Raw genomic sequence first — 18,140 nt, forward strand, 5'->3', positions numbered from 1 at the left:
CTTGTGTAAGCCAAAGCATCCATCTGCCATGTCTTGGCAAAGCCTTAACTCTTCCTCAGTTTGCATCTTTGAGTAGGATGTGGGCAGAGTAGACCTGCACACCTGCCATTCACGTCCTTTGAAAAGGTCATAGACACAAAGTGATTAACTAAAACAGGGCACTGCATAAACCTCAGTCTCCCCATTGTCTACAGGTTTCTTTCCCTGCCACAGAGCAACCTGCGCTGTCTTCAGAGGGGTATGCGCAGGTGGAGGTTACAGACCCACACTGGTCTGCAAGGCATCACATCTTACCTGGAGATCTGGGTCATTTTTCTTCATTGAAGCTACTGTTAAAAGTCAAAAGACTAAATCCTACTGTTTAAAACTTTAGGAGTAGTGTATAGAGAGGATGCCTCAGGAAAAGTCAGTTTGGTTCTAGTAAAGGTGCAGTACATTACTATGTCAGTTGCTTTGTTGTTTTATCCACTGATAGAAGGTCTGTGGCAGGAAAATGTCAAAGTATTTTAGTAGAGAAAATTGCGGACATCCATCTTTAAATATACACAATAGGGATTTCATTGTCAAGCTAACTGAGTTCAGAGCTCCTTTTTTGACCATAAGAGCTTTCACCCATGTTTTCATACATAAGTACATTTGCTAAGACTTAAAAAAAAAAGGTAAGAAAAAATGTTTCCAATATACTAGGTAATCCTACCAGTTGATTAAACACATTTTAGTTTAATTATTAATTATGACCATGAGCCAGATATCTGTGGATATAAATTGCATGCACAGAAGGGAAGTCGTAATTGGAGAGTGTTCCTGACTTCTGAGTTAAACATCTTAGAGAAGAGTTATGATCCTTGGTTTGTCTTTCAAGATAAATATCAATTGTTCTTCTTCCAGTCCTGGAAAACACTGTCATGTATCTGTGGTCAAAAGGCGCTGTATTTGTTTGGTTGTTTTTTTAAAATAATGGAATTATAAGCATCTTTATATCAGCAAAGCGCTAAGAGGCTATGTCTCCACATCATGGTAACTTGGTCCCCCTTTAAATTACTACTTTCTGCAATACTTCTTTAAAAGAAAAAAGGCAACCTTTCTTTTGGCTTTCCTGACAGATGTGGCATATTGCATGCCATCTTTATGATATAAAATGTGACTGCGTCTTACTCTGTCATTCGGGAAATGTCAGGGACAACTTCAGGCCTAAAGAAAAGTACAAAACCCGCAGTTCTGTGCCCACGTCTGTGGCAGCACGATTTTTCTATCAGTAGTCTTGGGCTTCATTTTGTTCTTATTGTGTGTGGGTGCTTACATATGTGGAAATACGGTCTTTTGCTGTAGAGAAGCAGTGAGGGTGGGAATAAGGTCTGGGACACACAGCACATCAGGTGCTCGTGGTGACCCTGAAGGCAAAGGGCCATATTAACCCAGGTTGTCCCACATTTGCTTCAGGCCCTGATCCCCAAGGTCAGTGCCTGTGGATGAGTTGAGGCTCCAGTGACTTGTTAGGCTGCATTAACACATTTCCATGCCTGAAACCTCAGGGAACATACAGAGTGGGTCTTACCTGAACTGGATTTTATCATTATCTACACCAAGATCCTCATAAATAAATATATATCAAAATACAATATATAAAACCCCGTGGTTTAGGGATTTTCTCTGTGATACCACAGTAGCATAAAGAGGACTGAGTATACCTGAGAGCCATCCTGGCTGTCTCCAAGGCTTATCAGTGCATATTGATTGACTGCCTTCACATGAGACACATCCCTCTATAAGGAGCCTTCTCCATAGTGTAAAGTAATGCCCCAGCTGGAGAGGTCAAACCCTGCCTTTGAGGCTTGAAACCTGAGAGTTGCATCATTCCTGGGAGATATTGGTGCCCCCTGGAGACAACCACCTTGTCTTAAATTCTGCAGCTGCAGTCCTACTTGAGGTTAATCCTCCAAGAGGGAAGGGAAGGGACCTGATTATGCAATTATTTGCAACTTTTGAGTTACAGAGGTGTGATTTGCATATTGCAAAGAAGGCTGTGTAAGTATTTACTCTGACAGGATCCTGCTTCCCGCAGTTAGATGAATTTTTGAAATGAGATCAGTTTATGCTGAAATTATATGATGTTGGGGCTGCAGTTGTAGGGGAGGGAATTAGATGCCTCAAGATATTCCTTCCCAAACTATATCCCTAATCCTGCTTAGTTTGCTCCCTGGGAAGTATAACTTTGAAAAATATTTGTTCCTTTTGACAGAGTGGTGCTCGAATCAATATTTCAGAAGGCACTTGTCCAGAGAGAATTGTGACAATAACAGGCCCAACAGATGCAATTTTTAAAGCTTTTTCTATGATTGCACTAAAATTTGAAGAGGTAAGCAAATAAAATATGGGGGGGGCTCTCTCTTCAAGTTGAAATACAAACACTGTTTGAATTTTCTCATGTTTGCTTTAATGTTAAATAGGATTTGTTTAATGTTCTATTTAATAGCAATGAAAGTGGTTGTATTTTTATAAATGCTTTTGGCAGCAATGCTGAAGAAAAATAATGGGTCAATTTACAAGCTGTTTGATCATTTCTTTTGCTTTTTGGAGGCTTCAGGGAACAGCAATTGCTTTTAGTAATGTGCACTAATGGTAGGAAAAATGTCTTGTAAAAATTCTAGTCCCATTGTGGGTTTGATTTGAAAAGAATAATTGCCTAACTTTTAACTTTGTTTTTATGTAAACCCAGCTGGTATTGATGTAAATTTTAGATACGTCAAAATGAATATATAACTCATTTAACTAAAAAATTTTTATTTTAAAAACAAAGTGTATGATTTCTACTTACTATATTTAAAGCTTGGCTTTTAAAATCAATTAAAATAAAGGCACTAAGGGAAAGTAAGGCAAGAGTGCAATTCACTGTAGAATAATTGTTCTGTGCAGATACGTACGTAAAGTGCTGAGATCTCCTTTAGTTTCCTGGACCAACTACAATTAGATATGGTCACCACTTTAATCAGGAACCTCACAGAAAAGACAGTAGAGTACAGAACACGAACTCTGGTCACTCTGGAGAGGATTTAATTCCCTCTACTTTTGAAAATCATATGTCTAGTCCAGGCATCTCTCCTGTCATTTCTGGAGAGACAGATGCTCTTGCAGAAAGCAATTCACCTTTTCCTAAAGGAAGAGCCTGCAGACAGGTGGACTGAATCACCTACAGCAGAAGAAAGGGGCTGTGTCTGTCCAGAAAGGATTAAACTAAAGGGATGTTAATCCCTTTCTTCAGAGTACTTATTTTTCCGAATCAGTGAGGTTAGTCTCCACATCTCCCCATAGCACTGGAAGGTGCTGACATTGATGAGAAATGTCAATGTGTGCCTTTATTTACCCGTGGTGATTGCTGATGTTTAGAACAACAGAAGAGAGCTTATAGGCCATCAGATGCAGTTGTCATCTAGCATAAGCCATATGACTTGCAACTTGCAACTTCACAACATGATTAAAAACTATTTTGAATTTTTACTACTTCCTGATCCTGGATCCACGACTTCGGGTCTCTCATAATCTGACACTTTCTTTTCACTCCTCACCTGAATTTATTCATGAACAGTTTATGCAGCTTTGTTTCTGTGCTAGCACTGGCCACTGGTTTAAATAATTCTTGCCTTTCCATCCCTGAGGATTCCTCTCTTAGAAGTGTTTTTAGAAACTGATTTTATCCCCACTCCTCTCGTGACTGTAGTAGTCCCTCTCTACCTGTTTCCTGTTACAGTTTGTGTTTAATGTGTGCATTAATTGTGGACAGGTTACAAATGAAGTTCCACAAAGGCTTATTTGATTGCACTAACAGTCTGCCATCCTAGTTATCGTGATCACACATCTGTACCACTTCTGGAAATGCCTCACCTCTTACTAGTGTAGTGCTTTGCACACAGCCTTGTGCCTAGTGGGTATCCCCAGCTCCTGCTCAGGTGTTTTCACCTCTTCAGTCTTGGCAAACATTCCTGTCAGCCCCCGGACAAATGACCTTTTTTTTTAATATTGCAGATGTTAATCCTATTTATATTTCTTCCATCCTTCATGGTTTTTCAGATCTTCCTGTGCGATATCCCAGTCTTTCAACATGTTGATAAAATATCTTCGGTTTGTGACATGGCACATTTTACAAGAATGCTAATTTTTTTTCTTGCCTGTTATTAATAAAATAATAATGATTTTGAGGTTGAATCCTGCAGAACCACACAAGTAATTCTGTCTAACCCAGTTTTAGTACCACCTATTGTCATCTCTTCCTCATCTCTTATCTCCTACCCATCTTGAACCAATCCCTGTTTCTTCTAGCTTAAGAGGTAGCTTTGTGTACAGTACCATACCCTCCAGTCCACAGAGTCCTGGAGAGAGCCATCTCTCTGCTCTCTACATGAAAAACATGTTCTGCATAGGGCCTTATCTTGAAAAGTGCTGAGGGAATCATTAACACAGATAATCCTTGCCAGTTTCCACCAAAATGAGTACCCAGTGGAAATAATGCTGCATTTTTCATAAAAACATCAAACACTGCACAGCATCAGATCCCCAGCCTACCACCCAACGCGATGTAGTCTTTGAAAGTGCTGTAGATAGCAGTAGGAGAAGAAATCTGAAATTCAGTCATCTGGATGGATTTTATGCATATTTGCACTAGCAGAGTTTAGAAGATAGTCTGGACTCTTCATATGAGTATTAGCAAAGGAGTATTGACACTCCTTGCAAATCAAGTACTGCCATTATAAGTTTTGAAATATCTGTATTTAGTTTTAAACATAATTGGTTTGTGGTATATTTAAAAGAACAGCAGTAAAGAAATATGTTTCATATGATCAGTTAGGTTTCCTATAAATCTTCCTGTCAATAAAATGAGGTAACTGTAACACTCTGGAGGCAAAATAAAGTAGTGTTTCAGAAATTACAAATAAGCTAGCTACCAAATGCTATTTTTCATGCATATCTTTTTGTTGGAGATTTCTTCAGTCATTTAAAAAATTCAGTCCAGCTCTGGCTATTGCAGCTACATTCAAACAGAAAAAAGAAGGTGCATGTGTGAGACTGCTGCTTTGAGGAATTTTTTTGGTATTTTTTATGCACGCCCCAGGAAACATTTTGACGTGAAGCCCTTGAACCCTTAATTTCAACCCCTACAGCTGTATACCTGGGGATAAGGAAGGGCCTAGGAAGACATGGAAGCCTTGGAATGCCTTTCAACTGTCAGTAAAAATCTCAAAATGTGTCAGATAGATAGAAAAAAAAGAAAGGTGTTCTCGTTGAGGTTGCTCTGCAGCCTTATATCACTCTGCTTTGACCACCTTCCTAATAAAAGGTGATTTTCTAGCAGTCTTAGATGAATTTACAAGCTCGGTAGGTAATTACATAAATAATTTAAGTATCCACTGCAAAGGAAAAAGAGAGTTGTTAAAAAATGACAGTAGCCCAGGCAGACCACTGGAATTGCAAGAGAGGACATTTTAGAGCAGTCATTTCTAGACTGGAGGCTGAGACCTGAGAAATGCAGCTGGAACTTCACTGGTGAGTTGGGCAGCTCTAGCTTTGCTTCGAAGTGTATAATCCACGGGAAACACGTGGTAGTTAAGCACTGGAGTAACCAGCAGGTACAGCTCAGCTGGCACTCCCAGCACTTCCAGGCTCCCATTTAGCCTGTGCAGGCTGAGGAGCAGCCCACCAAGCAGGCAGAAAGCCATGCGAGGTCCAGCTCTAGTGTCTGACCAGAGCCTTGAGGAGATGGATGCAGTGCCACAGAAAGAGCCCTATTTGGGAGTCTTCAGTTCTGAAGGGGATTTTTTTCTGCTCATTTCTCTTTTGTCATGTTTTTAGGCTGGACTGACTCCTTTATGCACTCCACACTGCTGAGCCTGCATATTTAGATTTTGCTCTTTTTAAATGCTGAGGAGAAAATTAAGAGAATACTGGCTTTCAGTTTTTGCAAAGTGCTTTTGAAAGCAGCAAGTGCAGCAAAGGCTTTGAGGCCAGGCCACAGATTGTGTGGAGACATTATCACGGTTGTGCTGTGTGGCTAAAGAGGGTTATTTACCTACATCTGGATGATCGTGTGCCTGCACCTGCCACAAACATGATATAGTGAGATGACATCTTCCAGCTGAAAAATCCGCATGACTTGGCCTTTATTTCAGATACATGGGTGCTGCAAAATTTTGCTATCCCTCTCACTTTATTTTGGAATGCAGTCTCTCACTGACACAGGCACTAAACAAAATGTGAGTTACTGCTGGCTGGCAGAGGAATGATTGTCACATGCAGCAGTGCTTCATTCCATGCAAGATTTTTTTTCTTCTCTTTTAAGCTGAGCAAGGTCATCCCAAGCCATTTCTTGGACAGAAGAATGCTGCCATCAGAGTTGAGGAGGTACTGTAGTGATCAGTGCTGGTGTTACTGGGCTTCCACACCAGTTCAGTGAGACATGCAGAGTTGCTTGAAGTACTAAGTAGTTTGTTGGATATTTTTTTTAATTTAAGGTCCTGACTGCACAGTATAGGCACTTTTTTTTGTTTTTCTGACAAGTGATAAGTGAGAATGTAGGGAATCATATCAGTTCTGTCTGCTGGAACTCGTGTTGCATCACAAATGAGTTAAATTAGTACAAAATGCACGTTTTCTCATTCCTGTCCAAATCTCTTGGGTAACATTTCTGTGAAAGGTATAATAGCTGTGCCCTGCCACCTCACAGATGGATGAGACAGTCTTTCTAGTTCATAGCTACTGTTACCAAAACACATTGAGATTCTTACGAGTTGTTGGACAGGTGCCATGCAACTTGTGGCTTTTTATTTCTGTGATCCTAAGTCCCCTTAACAGCATCCCATTGATCAGTGGGAAGATAAGCTTTGTCTTTTCCTCTGTGATGAAGCCTTTAGGGGGATTGTTTTGTATTGCCTAGAAGATTTTCAGCAAAAAAAATATATTTAAAACAGTTTAAACCTTGCAACAAGTAGTATATTGAGATGCTCATGAGAATGTATAGCGTAGTCTCGTTGGATAATGAGATACACAGATATATGTTACATTACCTGGATACAGGCAATTGCTGTTCTGTTGAGCATTTTGTACTCTGGTTACATAGCCATGATGGAAAAGATTTTGAAACTGGGTAGCTCTGCAAGTGCTTATGGATCTGCTACAAAAGAGAAATTATATCTAGGGGGCAGCAAAATATTTGTCAAACTAACCTGATTTTCTCTGCTTCAGATTATTCACAGGTTCATTGTCATTCCCTTTTTTAATCTTTGTCTTTTGTACCAAATCTGAGAAGAAACTCTGTGAAATGTAAAGACATATCATATAATATAAAGATTCTAATTGAGGTGGTGAAAAAGAGACCAAAACAGGACTTGGAAGCCTGTGAACACAAAAGCCTCTTTGCCTTTTTCATCTGTTTGGGCTGGTCTAATGACAGATACCACCTCCTCCGCCCTGTCTTGCCCTCTGACCCCACAGCATGGACTTGCAACGCCAAACAGCTGAAGGGTTCCTCTGGCACAAGCCGCTTGTGTGGCTTGTATTTACGGTGTATCACCACCAGAGCCAGTGGTTTTACCCACCACAAAACAAACTAGAACTGGTTGCATGCTCCCCAGGTCTCCACAGGCATTTTCTCTGAGCCCTTCAGTGCTTACCAGGAGTGACAAATCCCCCGCTAATGCTCACTGACATTGTGATTACAGGACATAAACGCTTCGATGACGAACAGCACGGTGACAAGCAAACCGCCCGTAACGCTGCGGCTCGTCGTCCCGGCAAGTCAGTGTGGATCCCTTATAGGAAAAGGAGGTTCCAAAATCAAAGAAATCAGGGAGGTAAGTAGGTCATGGGATGTCTGCTGGGGACACTGGCTAGCTCAGCATCCTACTGCAGCATGCCCTGCCAGCATCACCCACTGCACTTTGCTCATCGCACCAGCATGAGCATGAGCGAGTGAAAAAACTGTAAAAAACTTGCTGTAGGAGAAGCAGTGGGTCCAGCACAGCTGGACCCTTGTACTGTCCTTGACACTAAAGACCATGTGTGAAATAGAAAAACAGCTTTACAATACATAAAGCCCTTGATGCGCAATTTAGTAAAACAACAGTAACAGAAATGGATCTTCGAGTTTCTCTTCAGGCACAGGCCCTTCCCCAGCCATACTCAGGTTATCCCAAGTCAGAGAGTTGCAGCCATTTCCAAATTAGTTACCGTGCTTGCAGACAGAGAAAGACCAGGTAGCACTGGGAAGTCCAGGTTCTACTTTTTAGAAAAGTATGATTTTCATGCTCCTGTTCTGTTTCTCCCTAGTGTTAATGTGCCACAGGTGAACTGGTTTCATGTATTACAAACACATATTGGGGTTTTTTTTAATCCAAACTTTAGCTAAGGTATTCACTTAATGTGCTAGCAACCACTTTTTCCTCTAAACAAAAAATGCAAAAATTATCGTACTTTGCCAGTTTTAATTCTTCCGTGCATGACTGTAACAATATGGCACATGCCAAGCCAAGGATTTGGTGTTTGTAATCAGTCATAGAAGAAAATTAGGAACATGCTTAGTTATATAGAGAAAATCTGACTTGGAAATTTTAGAAAAGTGGATTATTAGTCTAAAGAAAGTGACAGTATTCCGTCTAAATTTGTATTCATTCCAACAGAGAATGAAGTGTTAAATATTAAGATAACATGTTGATCCATTTTTTTTTATTTGCCTGTGTCAAAAAAACCCACTTTTGACAGGCTTTACCGTGTTCCTTTTTTATCTAAAATGTAGATTCAAGACAGTAGGTTTTATGAAGCTTTAAGTTGATTTTTTAGTTGTATTAAAATTGGAGCAGGCATGAGTGTGAACTGTGTGCTAGTGAGTACTTAGCTCTAGGTTTTGCAGCTTGGATTTTATTTTAAGTATGGGTAACTCCATTGAGAGTACTGAAAGAATGCATTTAGGACATAGGATTTTAAAGGTAAAATTGGTCTGTTGGTTAAATTAAATGACTGAAATGATTATCCTGGTAAGCATAGTGTCATAAGCAATTACCTTTAGTCTAGTACAAGGAAGTAAAAGGATAGTGTTTGGCCAAATAGGTGTTTTGATAAGGCTAATGTAGCAAGAAGTCACACTACACATTTTCTTAAGCATAATGGACAAAATATTACTCATTTTTTCATTGCTGATGTATGACCAAAAAGACTGGCACTGGAAGCAAATGCATGAATGACTCTGGCAGTCTTTTGTGCTAGATGTACACATACCCAGAAATGTATGTTAAAAAGCAATTTGATCATCACACAACACACAGAATAGCAGTTGCACGAGGGATGGTCTTTTGTGTTCAGTCGTGCATCCAGAAACAACATGGAGGGTTGCAGTACTATTTTCAAGATAAGATTACAAAAAGAAAAAGAAAAATAAAGGCATGATGATTGATCAAATTATGGCAAAATTCCAAAGCCTATTACAGAGCAAGGAATTGATATTTTGGCCTTAAAAAGCAGTAGTGAATAGAAGATACAATCAGTAATTTAATCAGTCTTTAGAAAGAAGAATAACGTGTTGTGTGTAACCAGCAGGAAAACAAATTAACTCCTTGCTGACTGACATGAAGTCAGTGGTTACTGAAAATACTTTTTTTAAAAGCCCCAGATACTGCAGTACAACAACAGTCAGGAATAGATCTTTTTTGCAATATGTGGAAGACCTAACTCAATATCAAATGCCTGAGGTTTTTTCTAGGGATTAAAAAGGTCTTCCATGTTTGTGAAATAATGTCAGCGTTTGTTTTGGTTACTAGTATTTTTTTCTTTCTTTGGTTTTTTGTTTGTTTGTTTGTTTGTTTGTTTGTTTGTTTTGGTTTAGTTTTGGTTTTTTTTGTTAACTAACACACATTAGTGCCAAGATCAAATTTTAAAAAATAAAAAAACTCAAAAGTGGCTCATTACCTCCTTGAGCTAAAAGTTGATGATATGCATATATTTAATCAACACTAATTATAATTTAGAAGTGGTTCTGTACCATCCTGAAATACAGCATAAGGCAGCCTCAGATTTCAACAAGCAACACAAATCAACCATCAATAGATTAAAGAGCCATTTATCTGAGACACATTTGATTAGCCAATCTTCTTCAGTTATTGGTATTTTTTTCCTTTCATTTTTTTATTATTGAAAAGTACTTCATTTCACGTTTTTAACTTTTTAGTCAGCATTACAACTGTCTGTCTTCAAGAGGGTTAAAAGACTTCTCCTGAAATTCAGGTCACAATTTGATTCATTAACAGCTGCTAAGGACTAATCCTCCTAGGATGGGAGTGCTGGCGAATTGGCTTGAACAGGCAAATCCATGTCCTACCAGACCCCAGTGTGGGGATGAGTTTTACATACACGCTCTACCACGTGTCTAGGAAAGAAAAGACAAAAAGTTTAGAGGTGAATGACTGGGTTTGGAGAGGTGCCATTTCCTCGTGGTGACACTCCCTTTGCTTTGTCTCTGCTCAAGTCCACAGGAGCCCAGGTGCAGGTAGCAGGGGACATGCTGCCGAACTCGACGGAGCGCGCAGTGACTATCTCGGGCACTCCCGACGCCATCATCCAGTGTGTGAAACAGATATGTGTGGTTATGCTGGAGGTGAGTGAGCACTTGGCATTTCACCTCTCACTCGGGAGCTGCTCAAACAACAGTATTAATAATTTTTAATTGCCATGGGCTCCCCTGGGGTACTGCCTGCCCTTCCTGTGCTGGGAATTTCCAGAGGGCTCTGTTAGACTGTGCCCTTCTGGGTGTTTGAGATCCTCTCGCAGCAGGGATTAGCAATCAAAGATCAAGGCTGTCATGTCACTGTCAAACAACAACCAGGTCCAGCACGGAGCTGCAGCTGTTCTGAGAGAAATGCATTTTATTCTGATGCAGAATAGGGAAGAAAACCCCTAAGTCTTGTTTAAATAGAAATAATTCTGACTAGTCAGGACATTCCTTAGGGTCAGGTCATTGCATAAGGCCAGAATGTTTTATTTTGATGACAGGTTTTTTAGCTCTTAGTTTAAATAATACAAAATTAATTTATGTAAAAATCCCCTTGCTGAAAATGCCCATAATTTCATGCAAGTACATTTCTCAACTGAATGGAAATTTGTAAAAAAAAATTTTAGCAAATCAAAATTAAGTATTTTGACCTAGTAATTTTTGACAATGAACGTGAAACATCTCTGCTTTTATCACATTTTCCACTGGAAAATTTTCTGTGGTTTTTAGGTTTGTTTTGCTTTTTACATAATCTAGTCAAGGGCTGTCTCATGGTGACCTCTGACACCCTACTGTTTTGTTATTCTTTAAGGAGGGGAGAAACAGTGGAGTATCTGAGACAGCACTACAGCTATTGGCTGTTCAGGAGTATGCAGTGCATCAAAATGACATAGAGCCTTTGCATTAAAATGTCATACAGCCTAAATGCAAATAAAAGCATAAAATCCAATAAATCCCCAGTGTTTTACTGGGGAAAACTGACTCTTCCTTCAGTTTTTTTCTGGACTACTGTGAGGAAGGGATTTCTGTATAAAAATACAAGAGAATAGAAACTAATATGAAGGCAACAGTTACCAGCTTTGTAACTACTGAATGTAGTCTACTGTCTAAGTGACATTGGTGGAATAAACAGTTATTTAGTAAAGAAGAAGAGAGAAACTGCTTCTCAAAATCAGAGAGACACAATCCTATTTCTCCACGGGTAGAGCCACTTTTTAAATAGCCAGCTTTCACTTAAGAGTACTTAATTTTAGGGTTAGGCAAATAGCAAGCAGCACAAAGAGGACACTGGCTTAACTGCAGTTTGCTGCTTCAAACATTTAAGAACACATATGGGCTCTAATTTGTAGCATATATTTAATTTGGCAACAAGCACTTTCATTGACATGCAGTAGCTAATTATATGATACCAATTCATGGACACACAAATTGTTGTAACCTTCTCTAGTTGTAGTCAGCACACTGAAATCAGGGTACCATTCTGCTAGGTGTTCCACAGACAGCTTGAAGCCTTTTTTGCAGACACATGCTCTTGCTTTACTTACGAGGATAAAGTTAGCCTCAGTCAGGGGTTTCCCCTTGGGTTCTTGCCTTGGGCTACAGGGAACAGGTCCCCTTTTGATGCATTATAGACCATCGTTACACTCCTGCTGAAGGTGAGAAGATTTTTCTCCAGCCTTCCAGCTCAGTCAGACGAAAGGCAGGATCAGGCTGATCATTTGCAATGGAACAGCTGACTTAATTGAGTTGGTAAAAAAGAAACCTTGAAGTGTAAGCAGTATGGGAAAGATTGATAAGCAGGAGATGGGCTCTCTGTTAGCAAAGCAGGAGGTCAGGCTGGACTCTTCCAAAACATTGACAAATTTCAAAATTGTGCCCGTGTTTCCTGAAATGCCTTGGCATGCTTAATTAAGCTTCAGAGCTTCATCTGACAGTGGCAGTAGTGAACCACAAGTGTCACCAATGCCTGTTTTGGCTGTGGAGTAGGTCCTCGACTCTTCCCCTGAAAGCCCAGACAGGAGGCCTCTGGCATTCTTTTGATCTGATGGGGTGGAGGACAGGGTGGGCTGGGTTATCTGCATGCCTTGTTGTCTGAGGTGACCAAAATAAAGAGAGATTTTATTAATACAAGATCTGCTTCATTCTGCATTTTGATTGCTTTGTGTTTTTGTCTGCAGTCCCCACCCAAAGGTGCCACCATCCCCTACCGTCCCAAACCTGCCTCTGCACCTATCATTTTTGCAGGTGGCCAGGTAAGAGCAGACACCATTTTGGCTTCAGCTGGAAACCACACCGTCTTGGCCCAACCTCAGCCAGCGCCTGTTAGTTTTCAACTTTTACTCTTTCTTGCCTGGTATAGTATTGATGTGCTTTGTCTACTCTGCGTGCTTACAGTTTGCAGGACGGGAGAACACTGCATTGCAAACTTGATGCAAAATGTGATGACTGGTATTTTACCAAGATTTAAAATTGAATTCTTTAATTAAGAAAAGTTTGCCCTTCTGTGAATTGAGAGGTGTCCAAATCAGATGCTCATTGAGTGGGACAAATCTCCTTATTGTAGGGTCAGTTTTTTGACTCTTAATTTGTAGCTCCACTAGCAGTATAAGCAGTTTTGTCAGTTTTCAGAGATAATCAAACAGCAGGACATCTCTGCTCATGAAAGACATAATTTTTCTCTCATAGTTTTCATATTTTTTGGGACCAAATAGTGCGTTTTGCAGTAAAAATTTACACGCGCACAATGTCTGCTGTTTGTAGTCCCTTGGGACCAAGTAGCAATGGGTTTCTGAGGTTGCACGAACTACCTACATGCAAATGTAGACCTTACCAACCACGGCATGCAACAGCCTGATTGATAACATAAGAACAGTGTTCCTGTTTCTTTTTTATGCAAGGAAGTTTTGATGATTCCCCCTTCATGTTAAGCTATATCAGTCAGGATTCTCATCTGCCTTTAGAAACCCATGTGCAATGTGATTCTTCTGTGTCTTTTGGTAATGCTCTGAAATGAGTGTTCAACATGTGGCTGAGACATAGCAGAAATTTCTCTGCCATCATCCACTGCAGGGGGAATGCAGCTGTAGTCACTGAGAAGCCAGTGATGAGCACAGTTGATAAGTACTCTGGAAAACACCGTGGGAGGCTCACAAGGGAACCTGTATAGCTACCAGACTATGGGCAGTGGTGGAGCAGTGAAATGCTGCAACCCTGTCCAACTCAAGGGGAAATTGATCCCCTAAACCCAGCCTAAAGGAAGGCAGCCATCTCTCTACTCAGGATTCACATATGTAAAGCCTCTTTGGCAGTAAGGCACCCCCACCCAGCCAAATTTTTTCCCCATGGTGATGTCAAGACCTATTTTTAAGCAGTTACCCATTTACTCACCTACATGGTGGAACATCTGCAAGCAGGTTCCACCTCCCATCCCATCAGCCCACCTCAGGTCATCACCCTGTTGTGGGGTGTAAGCTGCTGTGACAGCAGCCTTAGAGACCATGTCCCACCCCAGGCAATTTGGAAGTCATATGAGAAGCTGGACACTGGGTTCCTGGTGGGGCCGAGGGCACAAGGTGCTGCTGGTATTATTGGTGTGATGACCTGTGCCACCACAATCTGCTTGTATAAGGAAGCTCCTGCACCTCTCAAGCAAACACCAAAATGCCATTACTTCTGACAAGCCTTTATCATGAGCTTTCTCTGAATTTTTTTGTTTTGGAGTTTTACTTTCTAGTCTGTAAGGATACGTTGTGATGTTTATGCAGATTTTTATAACTTGGATGTAGTATCTTTCCTCATGTTTAAACCTGCCAATGCTAATTGTCTTCAAAATAAGAAATCTGCTTCCTTAGTTACCAAAGTTGAACTGAAATTTAAAATAGCTTGCCAGAAATTGGTCTATGACTGAAAGTTCAGAATAATTTACTCCATATATATGTTTACACTGCAGTGCTTTCCTTTAAGAAATATGTGTATATGCATGCAGCAGCCCATTCTACCAGTATTGTAATTGCTACTGCCATCAAAGACTGTCTGCGTATATGACTACTCAAAAGTATTGAAACTGTTTGCTAGAGTGCTCCAAGCAGTTTGTATAAATAATTGAAAGTATCCTATTTTCCGTTCTTAATACTCTTGTCATCTTCAGTTTTATCAGTTAAAAGAGTGTTCTCACTTTTCTAATGCAACCTTGTTGATGTGAGAAAGAGTGTTGAGAGACACTTTCTGTGTGCTTTGACTTTCTGTGTGCTCTGGCTAAGCAGATTTTTTAAGAAAATGCTTAAGGTGTGTTTGGACATCAGTATGGAAAGACATTTTAACCATGTTTCATAAGTGGAAATTAACACTGAAAATAAAATTTTATCAGCACTGTTAATTACATTCAACCTTTTAGCTGCACTATCAGAAGTTATTTTTCTGTTCTGTATTACATCATGGCTATCTCAAAAGGTTTTGGTTTCTTTAATACTTGCATATCAAGCAACATCAGCAAAATAAAATTTTTTGTTTTCTTTAACAAATTGGGGTTCTTCCACTGTAAGTATTGTTTTTAATTCTCTTGTGCTTCTTTGATACTGCATTGCATAAAAAAATCTAAAAGGAAAGTGAACACTGCCGTGCTCTGCCCCTTTACCAATACTTAGCATATGCAGTGGTTAAACTGGAAAGTTCTACCCAGTGTGCTACATTGGTGTTCAGATGGGTACTCACAGGGTGCAGCTTTGCTTTATGTCCCATAGCAGTTTTATGGTTTAAATTGAGGAAGAGTTGAAGACCGGGTTATCCCTGCTGTGTTACTTACATCAGTAGGAAAGTTGCCCTTGGCTTTAACATTTCACTGAGACATGAGCTATGGATCCGCTTCCATCAATGGACAGATGTCTCAGCAGACTCTCCCAGGCTTGTGCTGAGTGTGCCTCAGCCCCAGAACACGTGGTTCCCCTGCTAAGGGGTAAAGCTGTCAAAGACTTTTTTCTCAACCTAAATCAATCAAATGACCTTTTGGGAACCTAAAAGAAATTAAGAACTTCCTTTTTTTTCTTTTTTTTTTTTTTTTTTTTTTTGCTGGGAAAGAAAATTCAAGTCCCATATTGTCCATGCTGCTATGATGGTTTTCATTGACAATCAAAGCGACCAAGTAAACCTAGTCCAAGCATTGAATGTTTTTGTTATTTCTCCAGTCTGTTTGCTTTCTTGTATATGTACATGGAAGTATGAGGAAGCGGAATGATGAGATAAGGGCTGAATTTCGTTAGGTTCACTGGTGATTTGTGAGAGATTCTTGCTGGTTTGCAGACCGCTGCTTGGGAAACAGCCATGTGAAAGATGTTCTCTCAGCTAGGTTAGAAGTAAAGCTGAGACCAGAAAGGACACTTGTGATCCAGCACAGAGGGTCAGACACCAAAGTGGAGTTTCCAAACCTGAGGCTGCTCCTGTGCTTGGCTAAGCACAGAGCCCCCACTCAGCTTGTCCTCATTTGGTAAAACAGTTAAACATGTCTTGTTTGCTTGAACATGTGCTTCCTTTAGACCCACTGATGGCAGTGATCACCTGTTTTAGTGGACTGGAAGCTTGTCTTTTGATACATAAACCCTCATTGATGGCCATCTGGTATAGATGCACATGAATACGTTTGCCCATGACATCCCATTGAGCCCCACACTTCTGCCTGAAAACTGCTCATGTGCATAATGTTTGCCGGATTACGGCCTGGCTTTATAACTAATTTAAAAACTAAATGAAATGTTTCTTCTCCAGAAGGGAAATTCTGCTGCAGAAATGTGCATCACGCAGTTGAGACATTAAAGGTTTTAATATCCAAACTCCATTAAATGAATTGTTTGATCATTTGCAGAGGATTCATTGCTTTCTAAGAGGCCTTTTGTCAAATAAGCGTTTCGCAAACTAAGCTAATCAGCTCTGTTCCTGTTTATAATTCTCCCACTACAAATATTTATGTTATAATTTCTCCTTCTGTTTTCCTGCCTGTCTAAGCACAAGCACATTAAAATTTTTCTGGCATGCCATACCTTTCAGATACAATAGAAAATCCTAAACTCTCTGTAGTTTGTAGGCCACTACAGAGAGCTGAACAGAACCAGCAGAAGAGACAAAGGACTGTGTTAACTGGTGCCAGTTATATCCCTCCTCTCTCACATGCTTTTTTGCCTCCCCCGCCTCAGCCCAGTCCTGCCAGAAGTGATGCCAGAAACTATACCCCATGCACTGTTCTTGTGGTGCAGGGTGGCTGAATTTGGAGGGAGGATATTTGGCTTTTTGTGGAAGATAAGACCACAATGCTGGGGGTCTCCATCATGCTCCTATCTCCAGGTTGGCCTGCTGGCCCTGTGCCCAGGCAGTGCGGGACAGACTGCCATCCAGCACATGTACTCTCATACCCCCTGGCATGGCAACCTGGGGTGCAAGCCCCATGAGGTGTCCCAGGGCACGTGTTTGCTGGCACTCAGCATCTGTGGCTGTCGATAACCAGAGGAGGTGACTCAGAGCTGACTGGCATGTGTCCGTGCACACACATGGCAGTCAGGAGCTGGATGGCAGGGCAGGGCAGGGCATCCAGTGGGCACATCTGTCCCCTCTTTGCTGTGCCCCTTGCTGCTTCGGCATCAGCATCTCCCTATGTGCATTGGTGTCACTGGGCAGATGGAGTAGCAGGGAGGGGAAGTGGCCACCCCCTGTGCTCCTTGACCCCCTCAGTGTCCTCAGCTCTGAGGTCCTGAGGGTCAAGGTTGTCAGAGCTCAAGCAGTGGCACTGGGCATCCTCTGCATGCAAGGGGTACATGGACAGCCTGACAGAGACCTTTCTGTTCTGTGCCAAGAGTTATCAAGCAGCACAAGACAATTAAACTTCACTCAGTGTTGAAAGCGATGCAGGTAGCATTTACCTAAGGGGCCAGGAGAAGCTTTTCTGATGAGAACAGGAGCACTGCTTGTCCCACCTGACTAACCTGTGTCTTAATTGTGCTTGTTTTCAGGCATTCACGATTCAGGGGCAGTATGCCATCCCTCATCCAGACGTGAGTCCAGCACATGTAAATTACTCCCTTTTTGTTCCTTTCCCTCTTATTTGTTCTGGGCAGCATTTGCTTTCTACAGGTAGCAATAAAGACACGGCCTAAGGACACCTTTCCTGAACAACACACTGTATAGCCAAGTGTTAGCTCAGCTGCATCTCTTACCTTGTGTAATAATTGCTAGAAAGTACAATGGCCCAGGAACAAATGACAGTTATCTTGGTCTTTTTTCGCATGTGATATATTTGAGTTCTTTTAATATGTAATCCTACAATAATTAGTTAATATTAACAACAGCCATTACATGTAATAACAGTAGAGATGTCATTTATAACCAGTTTGGGTTTTCTTTTTTTCCTCTACGGTAGACTAGAATGAATTATTAAACCTTTTTTTTTCAATATAATTTTAATTAATCCAGTTTTAGAACATGTAAGATGGTTTCTCTGCTCTGAAATAATTCCATTTGATTGGTTAGTTCTAATTTCCCATCCTGCCCTGCAGTTGACCAAGCTTCACCAGTTGGCTATGCAGCATCCCCCCTTTACTCCCCTTGGGCAGACCACCCCTGGTTTCCCTGGTAC

At 40.8% G+C, this 18,140-nt stretch overlaps 1 protein-coding gene across 12 annotated transcripts in view; it reads left to right on the forward strand.

Moving 5' to 3' along the window:
• The window catches only part of LOC114001131 (poly(rC)-binding protein 3-like), a 141,816-nt gene that overhangs the window by 92,388 nt on the left and 31,288 nt on the right, over positions 1-18,140 (forward strand). For 6 of the 12 annotated variants that reach the window (XM_027746068.2, XM_039383946.1, XM_039383952.1 and 3 more), the window contains exons 5-10: positions 2,240-2,356; positions 7,707-7,838; positions 10,502-10,630; positions 12,703-12,846; positions 17,518-17,574; positions 18,061-18,136. In XM_027746068.2, coding sequence (XP_027601869.1) covers positions 2,240-2,356; positions 7,707-7,838; positions 10,502-10,630; positions 12,703-12,846; positions 17,518-17,574; positions 18,061-18,136 — 655 coding nt within the window. The remainder of the gene's footprint in view (positions 1-2,239; positions 2,357-7,706; positions 7,839-10,501; positions 10,631-12,702; positions 12,847-17,517; positions 17,575-18,060; positions 18,137-18,140) is intronic. The other 6 variants (XM_039383943.1, XM_039383947.1, XM_039383950.1 and 3 more) reach the window with 3 other exon arrangements.

Source organism: Pipra filicauda, unplaced genomic scaffold, assembly GCF_003945595.2.
Source record: "Pipra filicauda isolate LSUMZ 115617 unplaced genomic scaffold, ASM394559v2 scaffold331_size1881853_pilon, whole genome shotgun sequence".
In the NCBI taxonomy this organism is placed as follows: domain Eukaryota; kingdom Metazoa; phylum Chordata; class Aves; order Passeriformes; family Pipridae; genus Pipra; species Pipra filicauda.